The following is a 24962-nucleotide window of genomic DNA, read 5'->3' as shown; positions in this document are numbered from 1 at the left end:
ATAACATCCTGCTCCATCTGGCACGATGCCAGAAGTACCTACTAGGTTCAAATATGATTATTATTCAAGCCTTCTATTGGCACCCCAATGGCTATGTATCAAAATGTGAGAGATGCTGTTTTCCCTTGTTTTGTCTTATTAAAACCCAATAAAATCTTAAAAAAAACAAAGCAAAAAAAAAACATCCAAGCCCAGCTAAATTTTGTAAAAACGCATGAAGTCTCCCAAAAGCATGTGGAAAAATGTGTTCTAAGCTGATGAAACCAAGCTTGAACTTTTTGGCCATAATTTCAAAAGATATGTTTGGTGCAAAAACACTGCACCATCACCAAAAGAACACCATATCCACAGTGAAGCATGGTGGTAGTGGCATCATGCTTTTTAAGGCTGTTTTTTCTTCAGCTAGAACAGGGTACTTAGTTATAGGGAATTATGAACAGTTCCAAATACCAGTCAATATTGGCACAAAACCTTCAGGCTTCTGCTAGAAAGCAGAACCTGAAAATGAACTTCATCTTTCAGCATAACAGCCCAAAGCATACATCCAAATCAACAAAGGAATGGCTTCACCAGAAGATTAATGTTTTCAAATGGCCCAAACATGAATCCAATTGAATCTAGGGGATGAAATGAAGAGGGCTGTACACCGGAGATGCCCCCGTAATCTGACAGGTTTGGAGTGTTTTGGCAAAAAATACTCCAAATATTGCCAAGTGAAGATGTGCCTTGCTGATACTCGTACCCAGTGCTGTAATAAAATCAACAGGTGCTTCAACAAAGTATTAGTTTAAGGCCACTTTCACACTGAGGCAGTAAAGTGATGCTAGTTTTAGCAGTGCTTTCTGGCCGCTAGCGGGGCGCTTTTAACTCCCGCTAGTGGCCGAGGAAGGAGTTAATGGCACCTGCAAAGCTCTGCTGCCGAAGCACTTTGCAGGCTCTTTGGTAGTGGTGCCTATTCATTTCTACGGGCAGGGACATTTTTAGGAGAGATGTATTCACTGTTCATAAACTGCCCCAAAGCTGTGGCTTGCAGGACTTTTTTTTTTTTTTTTTTTTAACGTTCCGCAAGCACAACACTCCACACTGGAGTGACTAGAGGTGCTTTGCAGGTGCTGGTTTTTAGTGCTAAAATGCCTGTAAAGCACCTCAGTGTGAAAGTAGCTTAAAGCGGTCCTCCACCCTGAAGTGGAAGTTCCGCTCATCTGATCCCTCACCCCCCTCCGGTGCCACAATCTGCACCTTTCAAGGGGGAGGGGGGTGCAGTTACCTGGATAATCCAGGTATCTGCACCCACTTCCGGGACAAGACCGCCGCAGATGCCCCTCCCCCCATTGTGTTCTGGGAAAACGCACAGTTCCCAGGACACAGCGGGGACCAGCAGACACGCAGCGCGACTCGCGCATGCGCAGCAGGGAACCCGGCAGTGAAGCCGCAATGCTTCACTTCCCGATTCCCTGACAGGATGGCGGGGGGGGGGGGGGGGCAGCAGAGAGACGAGCGATTGCTCGTCATCTGCTGTCGACATCGCTGGACCCCGGGACAGGTAAGTGTCAATTTATTAAAAGTCAGCAGCTGCAATATTTGTAGCTGCTGGCTTTTAATATATATTTTTTTTAAAGGTACAGAACCACTTTAAGGTCGTGCACACTTGCGCAACTATGTGTGTTCTTCCTTCTTCTTCTTCCTTCTTCTTCTTCCTTCTTCTTCTTCCTTCTTCTTCTTCCTTCTTCTTCTTCCTTCTTCTTCTTCCTTCTTCTTCTTCTTCCTTCTTCTTCCTTCTTCTTCTTCCTTCTTCTTCTTCCTTCTTCCTTCTTCTTCTTCCTTCTTCCTTCTTCTTCTTCCTTCTTCCTTCTTCTTCTTCTTCCTTCTTCCTTCTTCCTTCTTCTTCTTCCTTCTTCCTTCTTCTTCCTTCTTCCTTCTTCCTTCTTCCTTCTTCTTCTTCCTTCTTCTTCTTCCTTCTTCTTCTTCCTTCTTCTTTCTTCTTCTTCTTCCTTCTTCTTCCTTCTTCTTCCTTCTTCTTCTTCCTTCTTCTTCTTCTTCTTCTTCTTTCTTCTTCTTTCTTCTTCTTCTTCTTCTTCTTTCTTCTTCTTCTTCTTCTTTCTTCTTCTTCCCACGGCATATATGTGTAACAGTAGTTGAAAGAGTGGAATGCGGATTGCTGATGTGCATTATTTTTTTTTTTTAACTCAGATTTGGAGAAGTACCCGATCCTATTGCTTTCAGTATACTGCTAGGTCAGCAAGTTGTTTTGCTGTGTATTCAAGCACAATTGAATTGCTTTATATGGTGTAATCCCTCTAGCTGTGTTCCGCCTGAACTCTGATTTACACACCAAGTCCATCATTAATGTTCAGTCTGCCAAGCAGTATAAACTGTAAATTGACATAGCCCCACAATGTTCTCCCCACTTTCATACCACACTGAAAGGGAGATGGTAGAGCTCAGATCACACTGCATCCTGTTTTGATGGTTTTTGGTTCTGTTTGTGTCCATTTGGAATCTTGGCTGCTGGGTGGTGCAGTACGGAACAGGCCAAAAAAAACAGAAATGGGCGGGGGGGGAATATAAAGTTTGACTACTTCGGCATAAGCCAAATGCCTAATACACCAATTAATGTGGTCTGTCTGCTAACCAATTGCATCATAAACAAAAACTGTTACGCCCTATTGAAAGTAAAGCTCCCACAGGTAGTAACATAAGCGGTTAATTTAGGCAAACACTAGGCTTGTTTGGAATAGATTGCAAGCATGTATTTTAATGTATCAAAAATATAAAGTATAGTGACTCATGTTGCCAACATAGTATATCAGTGTATGTCCCATCACCTATCTTAAAAGCAATAACACAGGGTCTGCCTGTTCTATATGTATTATTCCTCTGCCCGCTCTGCAGCAATACATCATATTGATGTATCAACCTTCTATTAGCAACATTGACTTTAGTTTGCTCTAATATTTAGCCATACACTTGCAGCCCATCTTAAGTCTATGCTAGCAGCCTCATCACTTTGTCTGCAGGATCTGTGCTGCTTAAGAGAGGATGTGATTGGAAGCTCCGGGGTCTGTGAGACGCACACTTCAGTCATTTTTCTATTTCTCACTTGTATACAACATAGTGAATTTCTTGTCCCGCCATTTATATAGTGACCTTTTTGTTTTTAAGATGGCTGATGGAACATTAAAATACATGCTTGCAATGTATTCCAAACAAACCTAGCACCTGTGGGCGCTTTACTTCAAATAGGGCATAACTGTTTCAGTACGGAACAGGCACCGGTTACTTCATTGTCTGATGGATGTAGAACAGTCTGGACTAATCTATGGCTGGTCCTTTACCCTAGGTTCACACCTGTGTGGTTTGCAGAAACACACAACAGTCCATTTAACATGATTTCCTTTGGTACAAGGTCACGTTTGCGATGCAATTTTTGATGCGTTTTGCAGTTTTTATTTTAAATTGTATATAGCTGGTTGCTAAGCAGGATGCAAAAAGCTGTCCACCGTGTCCTTAAGGGGGGTTCCCCACTGACAGCTGAAAAAAAAAAAGGCAGATCCTTACCAAGCACTTCGGGTTTTGAAAGGGAACACCCCCCCCCCCCCCCCCACCCTAATAGCAGTGAATGCAGTGGGGAAGACTTCTGCTCTTCACCACTCTCTTCCTGTTCTATTACCCTCTGGCCTAAGGTTCTCTGCTTATTAGAAAGATGCTAGTTTCTGTATAGCAAACTTAAAGGTGCTTGGAAGTACCCCACTAAAGCTGGCCACTTATGGGTCAGGTTTATTTATTTTTTTAATTCTACCAGCGGGTTGAATGGGAAAAAAAAACTGACCCGATTTTCCCCCATCCATACATTTTGAAGGTGGATGGGGAAATCTCTCCCTCTGTTATCAGTGGGGAGACTTCCCCACCATCAGAATACACTGATCCAGCGCTGTAGCTGTTGGCTCTGATTGGCATTTACAGTAGTCCCTTTCTGTAAAACCAGGAAGTTCATACATGGATCGACATTCAGCCAGTCCCTGCTGAATCGGGGTGGGTGTATTTGGAAAAATTTCCCTTAGTCAACCCAGAACAGCAACGTGTGTGGTTTTCCCATTAAAAAAAAAAAATTCTTATTTTTCAGGGACCACATTATTCTTGATATGATTGTGTGGTGGTCAGCACTTTGGGAATAGGCAATGGGTCTTTCTTATATTCAACAATATAATACATGGCGGTTAAGAATAGCATGTAATGTAAGTAATTTGCTTTTCTGGCCCCCCTTTTTTTTTTTTTCATTATTATTATTATTATTATTGCAATTACTATAGTGACCTAGTTGACTTATAGACTGCACAGTTTCCAGTGTAATATAAAGAAATTTTATGGATATTTTTTTCACTTCTCTTTTTAGGCAAGTAGTGATGTCAATCTTTACAGTGGCCTGAAAACAAAGGAGGTTCCAGATCCTCTTTTGACAAAGATGCCCAGGATTCCCACCATTCGGTTTCCTACAGGTATTAGAAATTTGCTACATTCTAAGATTTTTGGATCTTGGCATAAACCTAATGCATTACTTCAGAAGTTATATTGTATTTTGAGACTTGACTAATGTCATATCATCCAAAGGATTGGCATTTTTACAGGATTAGTCAAAATTATTCTTGGCAGATGCAGGACAATTTAAGTCACCCACCCATAGATACAAGAAGATACATTCTTAGAGATTGTAGTGACTGAATCTCTTACGTGGGGGGGGGGGGGGGGGGGTCTGAATCTCTTACCTGGGGGGGTGGGGGGTCTGGTTTGGACCAGGGGGTGGACACAGTTTTTTATTTTTGACTAGGGGGCGATCAAGGTGTTAAGTGTGTCCTAGGGAATGAGTCTAACTGTAGGGGGGATTTTCTCACTTGAACATGACAGATCACTGCTCCCGATGACAGGGTAGCAGTAGATCTGTCATGTTGCTAGGCAGAACAGGGAAATGCCTTGTTTACATAGGCATCTCCCTGTTTTGCCAATCCGTGACACAATCGCGGACTTCGGCGCATGCCCACTATGCCGCAAATTAAAGGGGTCGTACCTGTATGCCTATTTGTCCAGCCATGCCATTGTGCTAACGTAGATCGCTGTGTGCTGGTCGGCATGTGGTTAAGCATCACTGCTCCTGGAAAAAAAAAGTTTTTGTTGATTCATGTCTCCCAGGGCAATACCCAGATCACCATATCCCTTTTATGGCCAATTATCTGTATATAAGCCTTGAAAATGGGCACATTTCCCCTGTTCGTGAGTTTTGCTGCAAACTGAACAGGTGGGGTGTTCGGCCCATCCCTAATGGAGAGTAATGCTGGTACCTCGGGTTTAGGTCTCATCACTGGAATCCATTAGAGATTGTCATTCAACCCTGTAGACTCCATTAAATTACCATAACAATATTTTAGGTGGAACTCCCATCAGTTCACCCATTTTCAGTTAAATGTTGATTTTGCCATGACCTACCTGTTCATGAATGTACCTACATGCCTACTAGAAAAGGGACAATTAACCATTAAGCCTCCTGTCCTTTTTTTTTTTTTTTTTTTTTTTTTTTTTTTTTCTCGATGAGTTTATTTAGTCTGATCTCTATTGCAAATTTTTTTTTTTTCTTTTCGTTTAGATGAATTACCCCGGCCAGCTGTCATTGGACTAGGAGGAAGCAATGGATCATATGTAGACAGTGCTACAGCCATAAAGGAAATTCTAGCTTCTGTTTTAAAAATTCCAAGCACTGCAAAATCCACATTAACTGTGAATATGGATATCCAGGACAGTGATGCGGAGAACTGGGGGGAAAGCAGCAATGATGATTCAGACAGTGATTCTGAATGTGCCCCATTAAGTTGCTCTTCACAACGTGACATTCGATTAACTAGACACAAAGCATCATGGGATAACTCTAAGTCAGACTCTCCTGTAACTTTTGCAGTGGAGTTAAACACTTCCTCACATAATGATCCCATTACGAGCTCAACGCCTAATGATACTAAAATGGGACCTTCACCTTTCCTGAAATATGACCAATGTGCAGAAGTACCTTTAACTGGATCCAGCGCCTCACAACCGAATTTCATTTTGAACTCCCAAAAAGACAGACGCTTCTCTTCACCTAATCTTTCCAGTCTGAATTTTAACTTAAATTTGAATCTCAATTCACATGATCCCCCATCAGAAAAAGACCTTATACCCTTACTTGCCACAGTGGACCCTGACACCTGTACTGTAGAAGACAGTAAGACTTTCCACCGTAGGTCAAAGTCCTATTCCAACATTCCTAAAGGTAATCTGTGCTTTTGGCACACAATCTTGGTGTTATTTGGTTGTAGAATTTCTGTGTTGCATAAAGTGTAGTTTCACCTTGATGGCATTACTTCCACTTGCTTGTTTTCTGTAGTGTGTGTGTGTGTGTGTGTGTGTGTGTGTGTGTGTTTGTTTTTTTTAATTTATTTTTTGTGTGTGTTTTTGCTTTTGAGATCTCTATATTTTTTTGATTAATATGCTAGGGTTTCCTTGTACAGGTCACTTCCTGTTTCTTCCACTGGCTTAGTTCGGTGTATGGTTAAGTGCTAAGGATGTCTGCCCTAACGGGCAATCCTGGTGCTGGCCTCTACAGTTTACAGTTTTTTTTTTTTCTCACTTGGCTGAGGCGGCAGCAGGAGCCATTGGCGCAGCCAATTTTTTACCCTATACCCAGTCGGACTTCTGTCAACTTTATTATTATTTCTTGGGAGATCTCACTTTACTTTCTGTTTGTTCTTGGAACAGGGCTTAAGAGGGCTCTTCTCTACTGCAGATAAGGAATTGTACAAACTGGGAAAATTCAGGTTTGATCGTTACATTTGAGCACTTCCCACTTGGGGATTTCCCTCCCCATCCATTCCATTGGCAAAAAATTGAAACGCAATTCACTATCTAGGGCACTCCTTACATCTGCAAGAAAACTTTAAAAAAATTGGCGCGCCCCTGACAGTACTATGTCATCCAAACACCTGAGTGCAGGATTTTGCCAGCAGAGCAGCTTTTAGCAAACACAGGGGCATGCTTCTGCATAAAACTACCAAAGCATAATCAAATGATAACAGTAGGTAATAACCTAGTCAGACTCCCACCTCCTCTGCTATTGGGCCCTTTACCCTTTTTTGCATTGCAGGCACATGCACCATTCAGCGCCACATGTTATTTGTGATGGTGGTACCAGCTTTGAGACTTAAAATGAGGTTCAAAATTGCAAGGCCTGCAGTGAAGTGGTAATAAGTAATGTTTAGAGAGGGGCAAATTTTATAATAACCGGAGAATGGCAGATATAGTAAAACGTCATTATTCAAATCAGCCACTTGCCAAGCTGGGATAATCTTTGTACTAAAGCTGTTCTCCAAGTTTCTTACATTCCAGAAGAACCAGTAGGACCGCATTAGTTTTAAGAGTATTTACAGCTTGCTTTTGTAAAGTGGATGCTATTCTTTGGTGATGTCATCGTGTAAGGTTTTTAGAATAACAAATGGAGGAACAACTCCCTTGATTCATGTTTCATAATTTTATCTAGTGTGACTCCTGAGATGAGAAATTCCCCCTTGGTGTATGAAAGAATCGGTGTACATAAAAGAATACCTGTTACATAGCTGTGCAATTCAGTCAGACTACACTGACAGAAATACTGCACTGTGAATTAACCAGCAGAGCAGAAATCAAGATCTTAAAGTGGTCGTAAACCCCTAAAATGAACAAAGCATATCCTTCTGTAGTGTGTACGTGCTTCAATTCAAACCAGTGAGTGCGATTTTTGTCTGCTTTTGTCTTCCCTCTATCTAAATTACTTCTAACTGATTATTTCAATACCACATAATCCTGGGATGATGCGCACAATACCCCCCCCCCCCCCCCCTACAAAAAGCACACAGAAGGCCACAGTTATGCATGTTTGCCTATGAGACTGTGTTATGCTGTTCAGTGTGTGACATCAGATCTCTGCCCCCCCGCCTTCTGGATCTGAGAAAATGGCTTTTAATCTTTTTCATTTTGCACTGATCTAAAGATGAGAGGACTTCAGATAAACAGGCACCGCTTTATGAAGCTAGATTTGTTTCATCTCTCTATCACCTGAGGATAGTCAATTCAGTGGGCATATGTGTAAGGTTTACAACCACTTTAAAGGAGTGTTTGCAAGAACTCCTTCCTGAGTATAAGGTGTGCTTAATTAATGCTGGAAACAACCTATTCATATAAAATCAGTTGTCTTACTGTGTAAGTGCAGCTTGCTCTAATATATTCTTTTAATATCTTGTTATAAAGCAAAGTGTATGTGACAGATTTACGTCCAGAGGCAATAACACTTAATGATATGGCTAAAGGATGGTATCTTCACCTTGTATACACGGGTGCATGAACCTGTGCTGCATGTAGATCAGCATAAAAAATTAATCTATTTAATTTCGCGCACCTTCAATTTAAGAGGGCAGTTTCAGGAATTTTTTTTTATTTTTTTAAATTTAATAAACCTATTTTGAAGCAAATTATGCACCTGATTGGTGCCCATCTGCATTCTTGCCCCTCGTTGCAGCATGACCAGTGCGCATCTGCAGCCTTGTTGTTGCCAAAATAAACAGAGCTGGATCTCCTGTGTGCTTGGCTCGCAGTCCTGCCCAGTCCCGCCCTTGGCCCGGCTCTTATGATGGACATAACACCAGTCCAATGGCGGGATGTCAATGTTAGGAGGCGGGACTGGACGTGACTGCGAGCAGAGCCGAGTACACAGGAGGTCTGGCTCTATTTCGGTCTCGCTCCTTCCCTCCTTCCCCCTCCGAGGCGGCTGTTCAGCGAATAACACGCACACTTGATTTTCCCCTTATTTTAAGGGGCAAAATGTGGTGTTATATGCCAATAAATATGGTAATCTGTTGCTGGACAATATATTATATGTGCATACGTATGTATATACACACATAGGACACACCTCAAAAGCTAGAAGAATTTTTACAAGTGTTTATGTGTACTCCTAAAAACACATTTACTATACAGCCCACCCTTGTGTTTTTACGCAGGGATTTTCTGCCAGGAATCTATTTATACATCAGTACTGTGTGTAAGTACCTAATGGTAGGGGTGCAACGGATAGTCACCGATCCGTGATCCCAGTGGGTCACCCTGTCCCGATTGGCACACACTGCGTTCAGTGGGGCCCTCAGCACCCTCTGCCTTAGGAAAGGCCGCGGCTTCGGCCTAGCTCTGGAGTGGCGGCCATCTTTGTACACCCAGCGGCCGTTTACAATGTGATCGCTCCATCAAATGACTGAGCGATCACTTGTAAACAAACCAACGTCATGTCCAGTTCCTCTCTCCCCTCGGTGTACTGATCTGTACAGTGGAGGGGAGAGATCGGATGGCAGCAGTGCTGTGGGCTGGATCTGTAGTGCCCACAGTGCTGCTCTGTGACAATTGCAGTCGCAGCCATCCCTCCATACCCAGCCATACTCTACCAATATTACAGTGGGGGATATGTCCATTACAGTGGGAACTATATGGTGGTGGATTTTTCACAGGTTTTTGCAAATTCAATTTATTATTTGCTGATCACTCTAACTCTCTGGGTATAAAAAGAGCATCTTTTTATTCAATCGTGTTACTGATAGACATGTGCACACTGAAATATTTTGTTTCGGAATTTCGTTTTCGTCCGAAAAATCAATTTAGTTACTCCTGAAATTGGTTTTTATTTTTGTTTTTTTTGTTCAAAAATGCATTAGTCCGAAAATCCACATTAAGGTCGAATCTGTCATTGAAGGCTTATGGTATCTATTGAATGTTCAAAGAAGATTCGATGGAGCAGCTAAACTGTACGACGCCGTATAGTTTAGCTGCTCTGTCGAATCTTCTTAGAACTTTCGACAGACTCCATAAGCCAAAGAGTCAACGTTTGTTTGTTTTTCGCTGCTTTGTCGTTCATGTTGAATGTATATAGTTCAAACAGAAAATGGACTTGTGATAGTGATCACTGATCAGATAGGTAACACGATAGGGTATATAGAATCTCAATCTATAATAATGACCCCCCCCCACAACACGGGCAGCCTCTGAGGCTATCGCAACACTAGTATCACTATCAAGTTCACAACAGTAACACATTAGCAGCAGATTATGAAAAAGTTAAGTTGAACTGTAGCTTGCTTCACTATTCTGCTGCTGTGCGTATGCTTAATTGCTAAATAATTCAGGTTCTCTGACAAACGAACCAGCTAAGATTGACTGTCTTCTGAAATGATTCAGTGTGTGCGTCTCTCTGCTAGCAATTGTAAGTGAAAGTAAGTTGGCTGTACGTGTGTACTTATTTTTAGCTATTTTACTGCTCCTCCTCTTTGGTTACAATCAGCCAATAACATTCATCATTGTTTTTATTTTACTTCCCCCACCCAATTCCAGCAGCGATCTTTTCTCTGTCGAATCATCTTTGACTAATAGAGTTAAGGTTAGGCACATTTGACCACAGGTTCGATAGACACAGATTGTTATTGTCCGCGTTATGTCGAATCTCCTATCGATATTGAACTGTTGTCGCAACAAAAACTAAAATAAAGCATTTGTTTATGTTGGATCTTTAGTTTTTCGGATGCTGCAGCTTTTTACCGGTGTAAAAGACACCTGTCTGCAAAAGCAATCTTTCAGATTCCAAACTCTCCACCATGACCAAGACCAAAGCTATCCAAGGATGTCGGCACAAGTTTGTAGACCTACACAAGGCTGGAATGGGCTACAAGACCGTTGTCAAGCAGCTTGGTGACAGGGTGACAGCAACATTGTTCGCAAATGGAAGAAACCCAAAATAACTGTCAATCTCCCTTGGTCTGGGGCTCCATGAAAGATCTCAACTTGTGGCGTTTCAATGATCGTGAGAACGGTGAGGAATCAGCCCAGAACTACACGGGAGAATCTTGTCAAGGATCTCAAGGCAGCTGGAGTCCTAGTCGCCAAGAAAACAATTGGTAACGCACTACGCTGTGAAGGATTGAAATCCTCCAGTGCCCGCAAGATCCCGCTGCTCAAAAAAGCACGTGTACAGGCCCATCTGAAGCCTGCTAATGAACATGTGAATGATTTAGACGAGAACTAGGTGAAAGTGTTATGGTCAGATGAGACCAAAATCGAGCTCTTTGGCATTAACTCAACTCGCCATGTTTAGAGGAGGAGGAATGATGCCATACCCACCGTCAACTATGGAGGAGGAAATGTTAAGCTTTTGGGAGTTTCCCTGCTAAGGGGACAGGACAACTTCACTGCATTTAAAGGGAAGATGGACGGGGCCATGTACCATTAAATCTTAGGTGGGAACCTTCTTCCTTAGCCAAGCCATTGAAAATGGGTCGTGGATGGATATAATAGCATGACAATGACCTAAAACACATGGACAAGACAACAGAATGACTCAAAAAGAAGAACATTAAGGTCCTGGAGTGGTCTAGCCAGTCTCCAGACCTTAATCCCATAGAAATACGTGGAGGGAGCTGAAAGTTCGAGTTGCCAAACGTCTGCCTCAAAACCTTAATAACTTGGCGAGGATCTGCACAGAGGAGTGGGAAAAATCCCTCTTGAGATGTGTGGAAGCCTGGTGGCCAACTACAAGAAGTGTCTAACCTCTGTGATTGCCAACAAGGATTTTGCCCCCAAGTACTGTCATGTTTTACAAAGGGGTCAAATACTTATTTAACTCATTAACCACTTCCATACTGGGCCAATTCTGGCACTCCTCTCCTACATGTAAAAATCATTTTTATTTTTTCTAGAAAATTACTCCCAAACGTGTGTGTGTGTTTAACAGATTACCTGTCTTGGAGGTCATAGAATAGAATTTGTTGCTCTCGCTCTAAGGCTGCTTTCACAATGGAGTGGGTGGGCATCTGCAGTAAATCAGCGCTATTTTTGGCTTGAAGCCTTAAAAAAGCATCAAGGGGGTGAATGGGGTTCAGAAGGGCAGTTTTTTCAAAATAAAATCAAGAACATGAGTACATGACCTCCAACTAACTGGAGGAAAGTTCAAAACTACTTTTTTAGAAAGTATTCTTTTACTTAGAGTAGTTGATGCTTGGAATAAACTTCCAGCAGAGCTAGTGGGCCAGTTAACAGTAAATGGCTTTAACCACTTCACGCAAAACAACGTATCTGTACTTTGCCGATTAAATACTGGGGTTATGGTAGCAGCTAGCTGCCATAACCCCGGTATTTTCTGTAACGCCGTGCCTTTCTCTAAGATAAAAGTGGTCTCTGCCACAACATCACTTTTATCGGCAGCGGGAGAAGTGCCCACCCCCCTCCTACCGCACTTCGGTCATCTCCGCTGCTTACCGGACCAGCTGGTAGTGGCGGAGACCATCGTGTCCTCTTCCGTGGATGCCTGACTGCTGACAGAGGGGAAGATGGCCACTGCTCGGGTCCATGGCATGGAAGGGTGGAAGCAATGACCAACGTCGCTGCGACCCATAGCTCTTAAAGGAGAATTTTTGTTTTAGATTTTTTATTTTCTTATTGCATTTTAGTGTAAATATGACATCTGAGGTCTCTTTGACCCCAGATCTCATATTTAAGAGGTCCTGCCATGCTTTTTTTTTTCTATTACAAGGGATGTTTCCATTCCTTGTAATAGGAATAAAAGTGACCCAAAAATTCAGAAAAAAAAACTCTCAAAATAAAAAATGTAAAAGTAAAATAAGAGTCTTTTCAAGTTCTCCACCCTGGCGAGCTTGCGCGCAGAAGCGAATGCATACAGGAGTAGTGCCCACATATGAAAACTGTGTTCAAACCGCACGCGAGGTATCGCCGCGATTGCTAGAGCAAGAGCAATAATTCTAGCCCTAGACCACCTCTTACTCAAAACTGATAACCTGTAGAAATTTTTAAACCTCGCCCATGGAGATTTTTAAGGGTAAAAGTTTGTCGCCATTCCATAATTGGGCGCAATTTTCAAGCGTGACATGTTTGGTATCAATTTACTCGGCATAACATTATCTTTCATAAAATAAAAATTAAAAATGGGGCTAACTTTTTTACTGGTGTCTTACTTTTTCATTCAAAGTGTATTTGATTTGCTAGACTGCTGCGCAAATACGGTATGAAAAAGTATTGCAACAACCACCATTTTATTCTTAGGAAAAAAATATAATGTTTGAGAGTTCTAAGTAATTTTTTAGCAAAAAAAGAAAATGATTTTAACTTGTAAACAAGTGTAAAAAAAAAAGTCTCTGTCCTTAAGTGGTTAAACATGCTTGGGACAAAGCTAGATCTATATTTAGATGAAAGAACCTGTGTAAAAAATAAACAAAAAAAAACTGTCAAATTTGATGCACCACTACTTAGTCTTTTTTTTTTCTGCTGTCACTTTTCTGTTTCTATGTCCTGGTTCAATGTTTGGGGACTCTTTTGAATAAGGTGTTAGCTCAACATTCCAACACTTGAAAACTATAAGGTCATTCAGTTACTTTACCTTGTTTTACATCTTATTTTCTTTTTCCAGCAGCTGAGAATTTGACTCCAAGCTCAGAACTCCATGACACTGCTGAAAATCTCTTTGAACCAGCTGTAAACTTGGAGAAAGTAAGAAACAAATTTTCTTGAATTTATTTATTTTTTCCCTGTCCATAGTGTGTGAGCTTAAAAATATTACATCATAACCAGGTGTGCTTTCACCACTTGTATGTCCTAACCTGAATGTGCCAAGCCTAATGTGTCTGCTCTGTTAGAAGCTCCATACAGATCGTGTGCGTGTGTGTATATATAGAGAGAGATATAGCCTGGCTGTATACTTTACTTGGGCTGGCCATAAACGGTTCAAATCTCGGCTGGTTCAGCGGCAACATCATCACTAATAGTGTGGTTGGCTTGTACTGGCTTATCCTAGGTAAACAGTGGCAGTTTGACTCCCCCTTCATTAACCACTTCCGGACCGCCCGCCGTCGTTTTACGTCGCTAATTTGAAGAGGTATATTGTTGTTATGGCAGCTAGCTGCCATAATCCTGGTATCCTCTTCAGCAGGCGGTTGGCTTTCAGATGAAAGTGGTCTCTGCGGAAGATTCACCGCAAGATCACTTATCCGTGGCGGGAGAGGGCTCCGTGCCCTCCGGTAAATGAGATTCATCTTGTTAGGCATGGAGACGAGTGATGGGGAAGATGGCTCCCACCCGTCTCCATACCACTGCAGGGTGGATAGCATAGCTCTTAAAGGGGCATTTATTTATTGCATTTTAGTGTAAATATGAGATCCAAGGTCTTTTGACGCCAGATCTCATATTTAAGAGGTCCTGTAATGCTTTTCTTCTATTACAAGGGATGTTTACATTCCTTGTAATATGATTAAAAGGGACACCCTTTGTTCTTAAAAAAAAAAAAAAAAAAAAAAAGTGTAAAAATAAATAAATTAAATAATAAAAAAAAAACACACCCCGCCCCCGCCAAGCCGCACGCAGAAGCAATCGCATACGTGAGTAGCGTCCTCATATGAAACTGGTGTTCAAACCACACGTGTAGTATCGCCATGATCAATAATTCTAGCCCTAGACCTCCTCTGTAACTAAAAACATGCAACCTGTGGAATATTTTTAAGGGTAAAAGTTTGTCGCCATTCCACCAGTGAGCGCAATTTTAAAGCATGACATGTTGCTTATAAATTTACTTTGCGTAATATTATCTTTCACAATATAAAAAAATTCGGGCCAACTTTACTGTGGTCTTATCTTTTTAATTAAAAAGTGTATTTTTTTCCCAACATATGCTTGTAAGACCGCTGCCCAAATATTATATTTTTTTTTCGAAGTCATTTTCTAGCAAAAAAAAAAAAACTGTTTACTTGTAAACACCAAAATTTCATAAAGAGGCTCGGTCCTTAAGTGGTAAGAACAGTCAGACAGGAGTTTTCTGACACTGACTTAAACATAAGGCCCCTTTCACACGGGGCGGATCAGTAATGATCCCCCCCCCCCCCCCCCCCCCCCCCCCGTGATGATCCGCTCGCTCAGCGGGGATCGCTCCGTTGTCCTCGCTGAGCCGGCAGCGGACAGGTCGGTCTCCGTACACTGTGCAGGGACCGCCCTGTTAGCTCTTCACTCTCCTCTATGGGGATCGGATGAGCACGGACCGTCTGTCTGTGTTCATCCAATCCACTCTGCAGACGGATAGAAAAATAGGATTTTCCTCCGTCTGCAGAATCGGACTGTTGCGGAAGTGGACAATAGCGGGTGTCTGCGGATGTTCATCCGCAGACACCCGCTGTCCCATAGGGATGCATGTATGTCCGTATTTCATCCGCAAACGGATGGATGAAATATGGACATACTGTCCGCGTGTGAAAGGGTCCTAAAGTTTTGGCCAGACTGCGTGATCTATCGCTTTATGTCCATGGTAAGATTTACTCAATTGAAATGCTTTTTTGGAAATTTGCTTACAAAGGGTCATTTTGAAACCGCATTTAAAATATTCCTTACAGGTGAATCAATCGCTGTAATTTAAAACGCATGCACCCAAAATATTTCAGAAAAACAGCAGTAAATGTTTATCAAGGCACTGTATATGTGACATTCGCCAAAGTATTCATACCCCTTGAAATTTTCCAAATTTTTGTCATGTTACGACCAAAAACGTAAATGTGTTTTTATTGGGATTTTATGTGATAGACTAACACAAAGTGGTACATAATTGTGAAGCGGAAGAAAAATGATTGTGTGTGTTGTTGTTGTTTTTTTTTTTTTACAAATATCTGAAAGGTGTGGTGCGCATTTGTATTCAGCCCCTTTACACTGATACCCCTAACTAAAATCTAGAGGAACCAAATGCACTCAGAAGTCACCTAATTAGTAAATAGAGTCCACCTGTGTGTAATTTAATCTTAACATAAATACAGCTGTTATGTGAAGACCTTAGAGGTTCTTTAGAGAACCTTGGTGAACAAACGGCATCATAAAAGCCAAGGAACGCACCAGACAGGTCAAGGATAAAGTTGTGGAGAAGGTTCCTTTATTTATTTTTTAGGCGGACCTGAACGGATGCTCCATAGACCTCTATGGAGCGTCGGATGTCAGCGGTGACATGTCCACTGACATCCGACCCGCTCAGATCCAAAAAAGTTAGACTGAGGAAAAACCTACTTTTCCATCTGCCATCGGGTCTGGTGATGACGGACTCTGCGGTTACGTTGTCATGCGATTTTCCCATAGGGGAAAGCGGCACTCTGACCGGTCCGTCCCTGCACAGTGTGCAGAGACAGAACTGTCATATTCCTGCTCAGTGGGGATCAACGGAGTGATCCCTGCTGAGCAAGCAGATTGTCCACGGGGTGGATCATCACGGATCCGTCCAGTGTGAAAGAGAGGCTTTTAATTGAATGCGAATCTGTGGAAGACTTGAAAATTGTTGTTCAGATGCTCTTTCTTCCAATCTAACAGAGCCTGAGCTATTTGCAAAGAATGGGCAAAAATGTCTCTCTAGATGTGCAAAGCTGGTATAGACATAACCAAAAAGACTTGCAGACAATGTCAGCTGGTTACACAGACACTCCACGGATACACTATAATATACTGCATCAAACATGCAGCAACACACAGAACTATACAGCGTTAAATGCAGCTGAAGGTGGTTCTACAAAGTATTGACTCCAGGGGGGCTGAATACAAATGCATGCCACACTTTTCAGAATTATATCTGGAAAACATTTTGAAAACCATTTTATCACTATCCTTCTACTTCACAATTATGTGCCACTTTGTTGGTCTATCGCATAAAATCCCAATAAAATAGATTTATGCTTTTGGTTGTAACATGCCAAAATGTCAAGGGGTATGAATACTTTTTTTTAAGACAGTGTAGTGCTCTAATATCCTTAAGGCTCATTCATATCCGTAGCCAGGGGGTGGCAAAAATGGGCAGTTGGGCCAACATTGGATATGATGGCCACATTGGTGTGTTTTTTTTTCACTTGGTGATCCTGCCAGTAACATACTGTATTAGAGTGCCCCCCCCCCCCCCCCCCTCTGGATGAAGGAGCACAGGTCCATTGTCTGTCGGGGGGGGGGGGGGGGGGGCGGGAAATCTGCACTAGCTAATTTAAATACAGTAACAAGTTGAATCCAAACTCAATCTAACACTTTCTAAGCTGTTACAGTAACAGTTTTTTTTTGTTCCTTTTTGGGGATAATGATTTTATAAAAAAGCTGATCGTAGTAAGCACCTCCGTCGGTGGTAAATGGTTCGTCTGAACCCTCTAATTGCTATTGGACTGTTTGAAAAAGAGACTTAGTGGTAGCCACCACATCTAAGTGTGTGTGCACGCGCACATTTACTTTTTTGGTTTAATACTGCTTAAACCTAGGACTACGTCTGCATGAAGTTGTGCACATATCAAAAATTATACCCAGTGACCTGTTTAGTAGACGGTACCACCGCCGAACATAACCTATTCAAGTATTAGGCCAAGCTGCAACCTTGTGCATTGTGGTGATGCCTGTAACAGGTTAAAACAAGTGGTGGATCACTTTTCAGGCCTGCCGCAAATGTAAACCAACCTTTAAAGTGGAGGTCCATGCAAAAAACGAAAATCCCTGCATCTATAGCCACCAATGTTCTAACATTAACCTCCCTAGTCCTAGTCCTGTAAACATAAAATTAGTATAGATACCTTTTCTGAAGCTGATCCGACCCGATCTCCAGCGGCAAAAGCTCTGCTGAGTACACGTCCGACAACGGCTGTGAAATGAATGGGAAGTGACGTCACCCATATTTGCTATGGGGCTTCTATTGACAGATGTGACCTCTTGCACCTACCCACACAGCAAAGCTGTGGCTGATAGCTCAGCGTGGTATGGGAGCTTCCGCCGCTGGATATCAGGTCTAGATAGGGTTAATGTTAGAATGTTGATGGCTATAGATGCAGGGATTTTCGTTTTTGCATTGACTTTCACTTTTAAGTGTTTTGTTCACACTGATGTAAAACAAGGGGTTAAGCATTCTAACTCTGACCTTGATACTGGGAAGTTAGGCAAGTGGTTATAGTGTTTTTTAATTATGGGTATCAAAATGTTGTGATGGTGGTCGAAATTGACGCTTTTTATTTTTCTATAATTCGGCGTAAAGATGTTGTGAAATTTTAATAAATGTAGATTTCTACATTTTAGTAACACTGTTTGTAGCCTACAATGTTGGGTTGCCTTTTAGTCTTGCAAAGTTTTACAGGTTACATCCTATTATTTTAGCCCTAATTGTGAAAAAATAATAAAATAAAAGCCACAAATAGTAATTTGAAAAGGAACCCAGTAACAGATCTAGACCTCTGTATAAGTCCCTGTTGAAAGCAGCATGAATCTAATTTTTGCTGTAAAAATTTAATCAAATCATTACATCATTAGACTCCATGCACACAAGCATTTTGGTAAGCTTGTAGAAGCTGCTAATAGTATTTTTTTTTTTTCTGCTACTAGAAGATCATTATTATTATTATTATTATTATTATTATTATTAGAGGGTTTTTTTTTTTTTAATTTTTTTTTTTTTTTTTGTGAACTTCGGTGTCTAGGAGCAGAAAGTTTGTCAAATTTCTTGGAGCATTTTTCCAGTAAAAACTCTCCTTAATGCCATTATTATTATTATTATTATTATTATTCATTTTTATTCATTTTTATTTTTGTTTTTTCTGCAAAAACGCTAATTAAATGCTCCTAAACGCTGCTACATAAAGCTATTACCAGTGTTTTTTTTTTTTTTTTTGTTTTTGTTTTTTTCCCCAGCATTTTTTAAGTTACAAAAACAGCTAGTTTGCATGGCGCCTCAATACATAGTTTATATTTCTTGCACATATTCATGTTTGCTTGTAATCTGCCTAGACATGGTGTACTACATGCATAATGTCCTTTTTAAGGGGGGGAGGGGTGTTTTCTTGGTAATTCTTAATAAAATGTAATGTTCAACTATACTTTACTATATTTCTATTTAGGATTGGCTGACGCCTTTGGTCAGTGGACTATTTAACGCCATGTCTCTTATTTGAGAGAAGTACAATAAAATCTCAACTTTTGTAAGGCTTGATTGACACCTATGCATTTTTAGTGCATTTTGCAGATTTGCACTACAGTCCATTTTAACATGTTTTTTAATGGAAAATGTTCTGTAGTGCAAATATGCAAAAAGCACTAAAAATGCATAGGTGTGAGTGCAGCCTAAAGCAGGGGAGCTCATATACTGATAAATGTTAGCCGCCCCTTGTTGGACTGGCCAAATTTCAATCCCTGTATGGCCAGCTTTAAATGTGTGCCTTTTTTAATCTTCAAGAAGAACACTTTGATTGCTGCAAACAGTTTTATGGACCCCTCTTTATGCTGTGTTCATTTGCTTTCGCTAGAACTGGTATACATATGTTCTCTCCCCATTACTTAATTGTGAAGAGCCAAATGCATCGATGCTAAGTAATGTCTCTTCGGGATTAATAAAGTATTCTGAATCTGAATTGCCACCACCCATAGCAACCAATCAAATGTTTTCTGTAAAGTGACCTGCCTGCTGTTGGTTACTGCATTCTTTTTCTTTACACAGCCATAAAAATGTTACTGCTGTCAATACATGTGTTTTCTAGGAAGAAAGTTCCTGCATAATCGGGGAAAATACTTGCGTATAGATGCTTTTTAAATATGTAACGATGCGCGCGTGTGTGTGCGCGCGCGTGTGTGTGCGCGCGCGCGCGCGTGTGTGTGTGTGTGTGTGTGTGTGGGGGGGGGGGGGGGGTGTCTGTGTGTTGTGGGTTTTTTTTTTTTTTTATGGCTGTTTGAATGAAGCCTAATTAAATAACCATCTTTGTACTAAAACGCATCCATCTGTAGTTGTGTAATGTACATTTGTACCTTATTCTACTTGTTTCAATGCATGCCACAGTTTTAAAGGATACTTAAATGTAGCCAGCATAACCCAGTCAGTCATGGCTATCTAGGTTAATGTGATTTTTATATTGTAAACATTATATATAATATAATATATATTTATTTTTTTTCTCTAGGAGAATGAGCACTTTCTGGCAGCAGAACTGTTTATAGCTGTGGTTGAGAGAATTAAAAGCAATTGGCAGTATGAACAGTGGAAGACAGAGGGAGGCATGTACTGGATAAAGAGAGAAGAGGAGCCTTGTTTCTACAGGAAGAAGGCAAATTCTGAATCTGCTGCTTCTGTTGACAGTGGATATGAGGGTAAATATTGCACGGTTGTGTGTGTGTGTGTGTATATAGAGATATAGGTAGATGTAGTGTCTCTCTACATCTATAGCTATATCTCCATCTCTATTGTGCATTAAAGTGGTGTTTGTTTTTGTTAAAAAAAAAAAAAAAAGTGTTATACTTGCTCTGTGCAAGGTTTTGTACAGAGCAGCCCCAGTCCTCATCTGGGGTGCCCCACTGTTGCTCCTGGCTCCTCCACTTCATCGGGTACCCCTGCGGGCTCACTGACTAGTCCGTCCGCCCCCTTCTCCCCCCCCCCCCCCCCCCCGTCTTCTGCTGCTATAAATCTGTCCAAATGAATAGAGACAGCCGCTTCCACCACTCAGCTCATACTTCGCTGGATCAGCTCGGGCTATGGTAAGAAAAACAAGGGGGGGGGGGGGGGTTATGGGGGGCAGCTACAGCGCAGAAGGTTTTTCACCTTAATGCATTAAGGTGAAAAACCTTGAGACTTTACAATCATTTTAAGGGTGGGTCTGCAGATTCTGGGTGCTGGCCCAAGAGATGTTTCAGGGAAATGTCGGATGCCTCATTTTAGAAACTGCCTCTTCCAAACCTGTATACTAGCACACTGGGTTGCAAAAAGAGCAGGCATATAAATGAAACAATTAAAATAGTGTAGAAATGATTTAAAAAGGTAATCTATACTTTATTCACAATAGAAAACATATCGATGTTTAATCTGAAAAAATTGACCATTTTAAGAAAAAATACATTTAAATTGATGCCAGCAATATCTCTCAAAAGTTGGAACAGGGCCGTGTTTTCTACAATTTAGCCTCCCCTCCTATTTTAACACATCTGGGAACTGAGGAGACCATTTGCTGAAGCTTTGAGAGTAGTGTTGCTTCTTGCCTGATATTGCATTCTAACTCTCCTGTCCTGGGTTTTCTTTGCCCTATTTTTTAATTTCAAGATTTGCCAAATATTTTTAATTGGTGAAATTTTTTGTATCAAATCATTTATTTTTTTATTTAATTTTATCACAAATAAAATACAAGCTTTACATTTATCCAAATAGCAGCATACACGAATACAAACATTTCTATCTTTTATATATCAAGGGGATTTCATCTTGTCTATTACCTTTCTTCTATTTCCCTTTTCCTTTACCTTCTTCATTCATTCTCATCACATTCATTCTCATCACATTCATTCTCGCCACATTCTTCCTCACCCAAAAACAAAAATGTATATATTTATCCAACTTCTGTCTTCCTCTAGCCACTTTCTGATATATCTCAAAAATCTTATTCCGAAAGCTTCTCACCTTATCACATCCATAGTCCCCCTTTCTACCTTAAGCCTCCAACATTTCTCTGTGTTTCCTTTGTTGTATTCAACGCCACTGGACTCCTCCAATACAATTTCATTGCCACTTTATAATTTCTCTCTTGGTATTTAATCGCTGTAGATGTTTTATGTATTATTCCCAAAAAAAAAAATTCCATTCTTTCTCTGTAATTAGCTTTCCTATTTCTTCCCATTTTTTTCATTCCTATTAATTCCCTAACAGGTCCAGCAGGAAGTAATAGCTCATATATCTTAGATAATTTCTTAATCGATTTCTGTTCATTTACTATTATCTGTTCAAATTTAGTTATTTTTCTATTAACTTTTTATTCGCTTCAATAAATGTTTTTAGTTGATGGTATTATAACCAATTATTTTTTATATTCGGGTCCCAAATCTTGAAGCTTTGGCATTTTTTCATCCACCAGGATCTAGGCCACCCTTATGCTCTCCAATTTATTCCATTTTGTGGTTTCTAAAGCTGGCTTAAATTCTGAATTGGAGAACAGTGGGGTCATTGGTCTGACCCTGGTGGAGAGTTTCCCTTTTTTTAGTACCACATCCCATATTTTTAATGTAGCTCTTAAAAAATCTGCGTTTCTTTTTTTTTATTTTTTCGGTCTCAACTCTGGTTTTATCCAGGGTAAGAATTTAAGTTGTGTACCCATTTTCCATACTATGGTGCCAGTCAATTATTCTACTTAATGATGCTGCTTGCAAATATTTTGAAAAGTCAGGTAGTGCTAACCCTCCATTTTCCTTGGTTCTAATGTTTCTTTTTATTTGAGGGTTTTTTTTTTGTTTTGTTTTTTTGCCCATATGAAACTACCTACGGCTTTTTTTTTTTTTTTTTTTTATAAACTGAGGTGAAGCGACCAAATCGAAAGATACCACATCCCAAAAATTTATGAAAAAATAAAGAACAGGGGAAGAGGTAACAAACCTCCAGGGACTTTTAAGGGTATCAATTATAAAAAGATAATTATGAAAACCACAAAGGATCAAAGAAATAGATTAAAGATAAAAAACTATAAATTTATTGACAAATAGAACATTTATGCTAAAAACACAATAAGTGAAAATACATCAGATAGACAGCGATTTTCGACAATTTCTTTGAACGGCTTTTCTTAAGTCCATCATTAATTTCCTTGGTGGAGCTATAGGTATCATTTGAAAAATATATAGTAATTTTGGCAGTATCTCCGTTTCCACTATATTTATTCTTCCCATCCATGAGTGTTATTTTATCGTATTTTTGCAATTGTTTTATTACTTTTCGGTTTGCCGCATTGTGATTCAATTCTTGTAGCTGCTTCAAATTCTTGTGGTCATATATATTCCCAAATATTTGATCGCTTCTTGCTTTCATTTAAATGGAAAATCTTTTTGTAAAAGTGCCTGTATTTTTTTTCTTTTACCTTAATATTCATAATCTCCGATTATCATAGTTTACCTTGAAGTTACTTAATTCCCCAAATTGTTTGAATTATTTTATTAAATTTGGGATTGTTATAATGGGGTTAGTTACATATATTAATCGTCTGCATATACCCGTTGTCTTATATTCTTTCTTTCACTTTTGTCTCTTGGATGTCTTTATTTTTCCTTATTGCAGTAATAACATGTTCCATCACAATTTATATATAACAATGGGGATAAAGAACATCCCTGTCGGGTACCATTATATATCTTTATATATTCTGATAAAATTCCATTTATTCTTACTTTAGCTCTTGAGTTGGTATACAATGCGACAATCCTACCTAACATTTTAGGACCCATTCCTATCTGGATTATTATTCCTCCAGGAACTGCCATCCCACCCTATCAAATGCTTTCTCAGCATCTATAGCTAAAATACATGCTGGGATGCCGGCCCTCTGAGCATATTCCACCAATGTACAGATTAATTGTTTTCCCTAGTTTCTCGCCCTTTTGGAAAACCTGCCTGATCTAATTTTATATATTCAGGTAAAATCTATGTTAATCTGTTAGAGATGATTTTGGAGTATAATCTAATATCTATATTAGTCAACGAAATTGGTCGATAATTCTTACATAATGTGTGGTTTAATTGGTGAAAATTTTTGACCGTAGACATGCCAGTTAAGCACCCAGGGTCTTCTAAAACAAAGCCATGCTGTTGTCATAGATACAGTATGTGGTTTAGCATTGTCCTGCTGAAATCTGCAAGGCCACTCCTGAAAGACATCTTCTGGATGGGAACATATTCTCTCTTTCAGCATTGCTGCTATCTTTCCAGTAGTGCAAGCTGCCCATTCCATACACACTAATGCACCCCATACCATGTGAGATGCAGGCTTTTTTATCACATTTTGTCACATTTTTATTTTTCTGACCACAGAACAGTTTCCCACTTTGCAACTGACCATTTTAAATGACCTTTGCCCCAGAGAAGATGGCTGCAATTCTGCATCATATTCAAACATGGCTTTTTATTCTGATCCTGACCATCACTTTTTAGACTCCGGTTCATGATATATCCCAAACTGACCAGAAACGCCCCAAAGCACCTGAGTTTTTCATACAGCATCATAATCGAATATTGATGGCCGCCTACGAAAAAAAAAAATCAGTGCTGTGCAACCTTGTGAACATGGCACACTGGCTTTGCGGATATCCCCTTTTCTCCCACAGTTCAGCAATGGATCAGAAGGGTTGAGGATATTGGAGTGATAAAGTCTTACGCACTCCATAAAAGGTATGCACATTAGATTACACAATGCACGGGGCGTGGCCAGCATGGCATGTAAGCAGCTGCTTCTCCACATAGCTCCTGACTTTTACCCTGAATTTGATCCGGGTTCCAGCGCTGTGAGACTCCTGGTTTTAGCCCCAGAACACCCGCTGCAGCTTTTGATAGGGTTTATAGCTGTGGAAGTATCCTCCTGACCCGTGAAAACAGGGGAGGGCCTGCGGCCAGATTACCAATGTGGTGCCGCGGTGACCCTTTCATAGTGCATGGTGGGGAAAAGTACATGTGTCGGGGACTTCTTTTTCTGCATGTAAAATAGCCTACACACAGAACACGGGTAGCAGTGATATAAACCTAGCCTCAGATCCTTCACATCAGAACAGTGTTCTCAGCCCCCCCCAAACCCCGCACATCACAACCCCACCCTACATCACAGCCCCTTCACATCATCCCCTTTACAGAAGTGTTTTCAACCCCCCCCCCCCACCTCACTCCCCCATTAATATCACCTACCCATCACATTCCTGTTCTCTGCCCCCTTTATCAGCCTCTTCCTCCTTCACATTACTGTCCTCAGCCCCCCTTCATATCACCCCCCACTTTGTATCTTCTCCTTCACATTCCTGTCCTCACTCCACTTTACATTGCTACCTCATTCCCCATTGTATCACCCACTCCCCCTTTACATTCCCGTCCTCATTCCCCCCTCGAG

The 24962-nt window shown here is 40.7% G+C and overlaps 1 protein-coding gene across 3 annotated transcripts in view; it reads left to right on the top strand.

Annotated features, from left to right (window-relative positions):
• The window catches only part of RUBCNL (rubicon like autophagy enhancer), a 100592-nt gene that overhangs the window by 31197 nt on the left and 44433 nt on the right, over nt 1-24962 (top strand). For 2 of the 3 annotated variants that reach the window (XM_077483248.1, XM_077483246.1), the window contains exons 3-6: nt 4394-4496; nt 5636-6295; nt 13511-13590; nt 20025-20211. In XM_077483248.1, coding sequence (XP_077339374.1) covers nt 4394-4496; nt 5636-6295; nt 13511-13590; nt 20025-20211 — 1030 coding nt within the window. The remainder of the gene's footprint in view (nt 1-4393; nt 4497-5635; nt 6296-13510; nt 13591-20024; nt 20212-24962) is intronic. The other variant, XM_077483247.1, reaches the window with a different exon arrangement.

The sequence above is a fragment of the Lithobates pipiens genome, unplaced genomic scaffold (assembly GCF_037356315.1).
Source record: "Lithobates pipiens isolate NorthernLeopardFrog02 unplaced genomic scaffold, aLitPip1_a1.2 Scaffold_16, whole genome shotgun sequence".
In the NCBI taxonomy this organism is placed as follows: domain Eukaryota; kingdom Metazoa; phylum Chordata; class Amphibia; order Anura; family Ranidae; genus Lithobates; species Lithobates pipiens.
The sequence above is the reverse complement of the archived record's forward strand: the minus strand, read 5'-3'. Positions and strand labels throughout refer to the sequence as shown.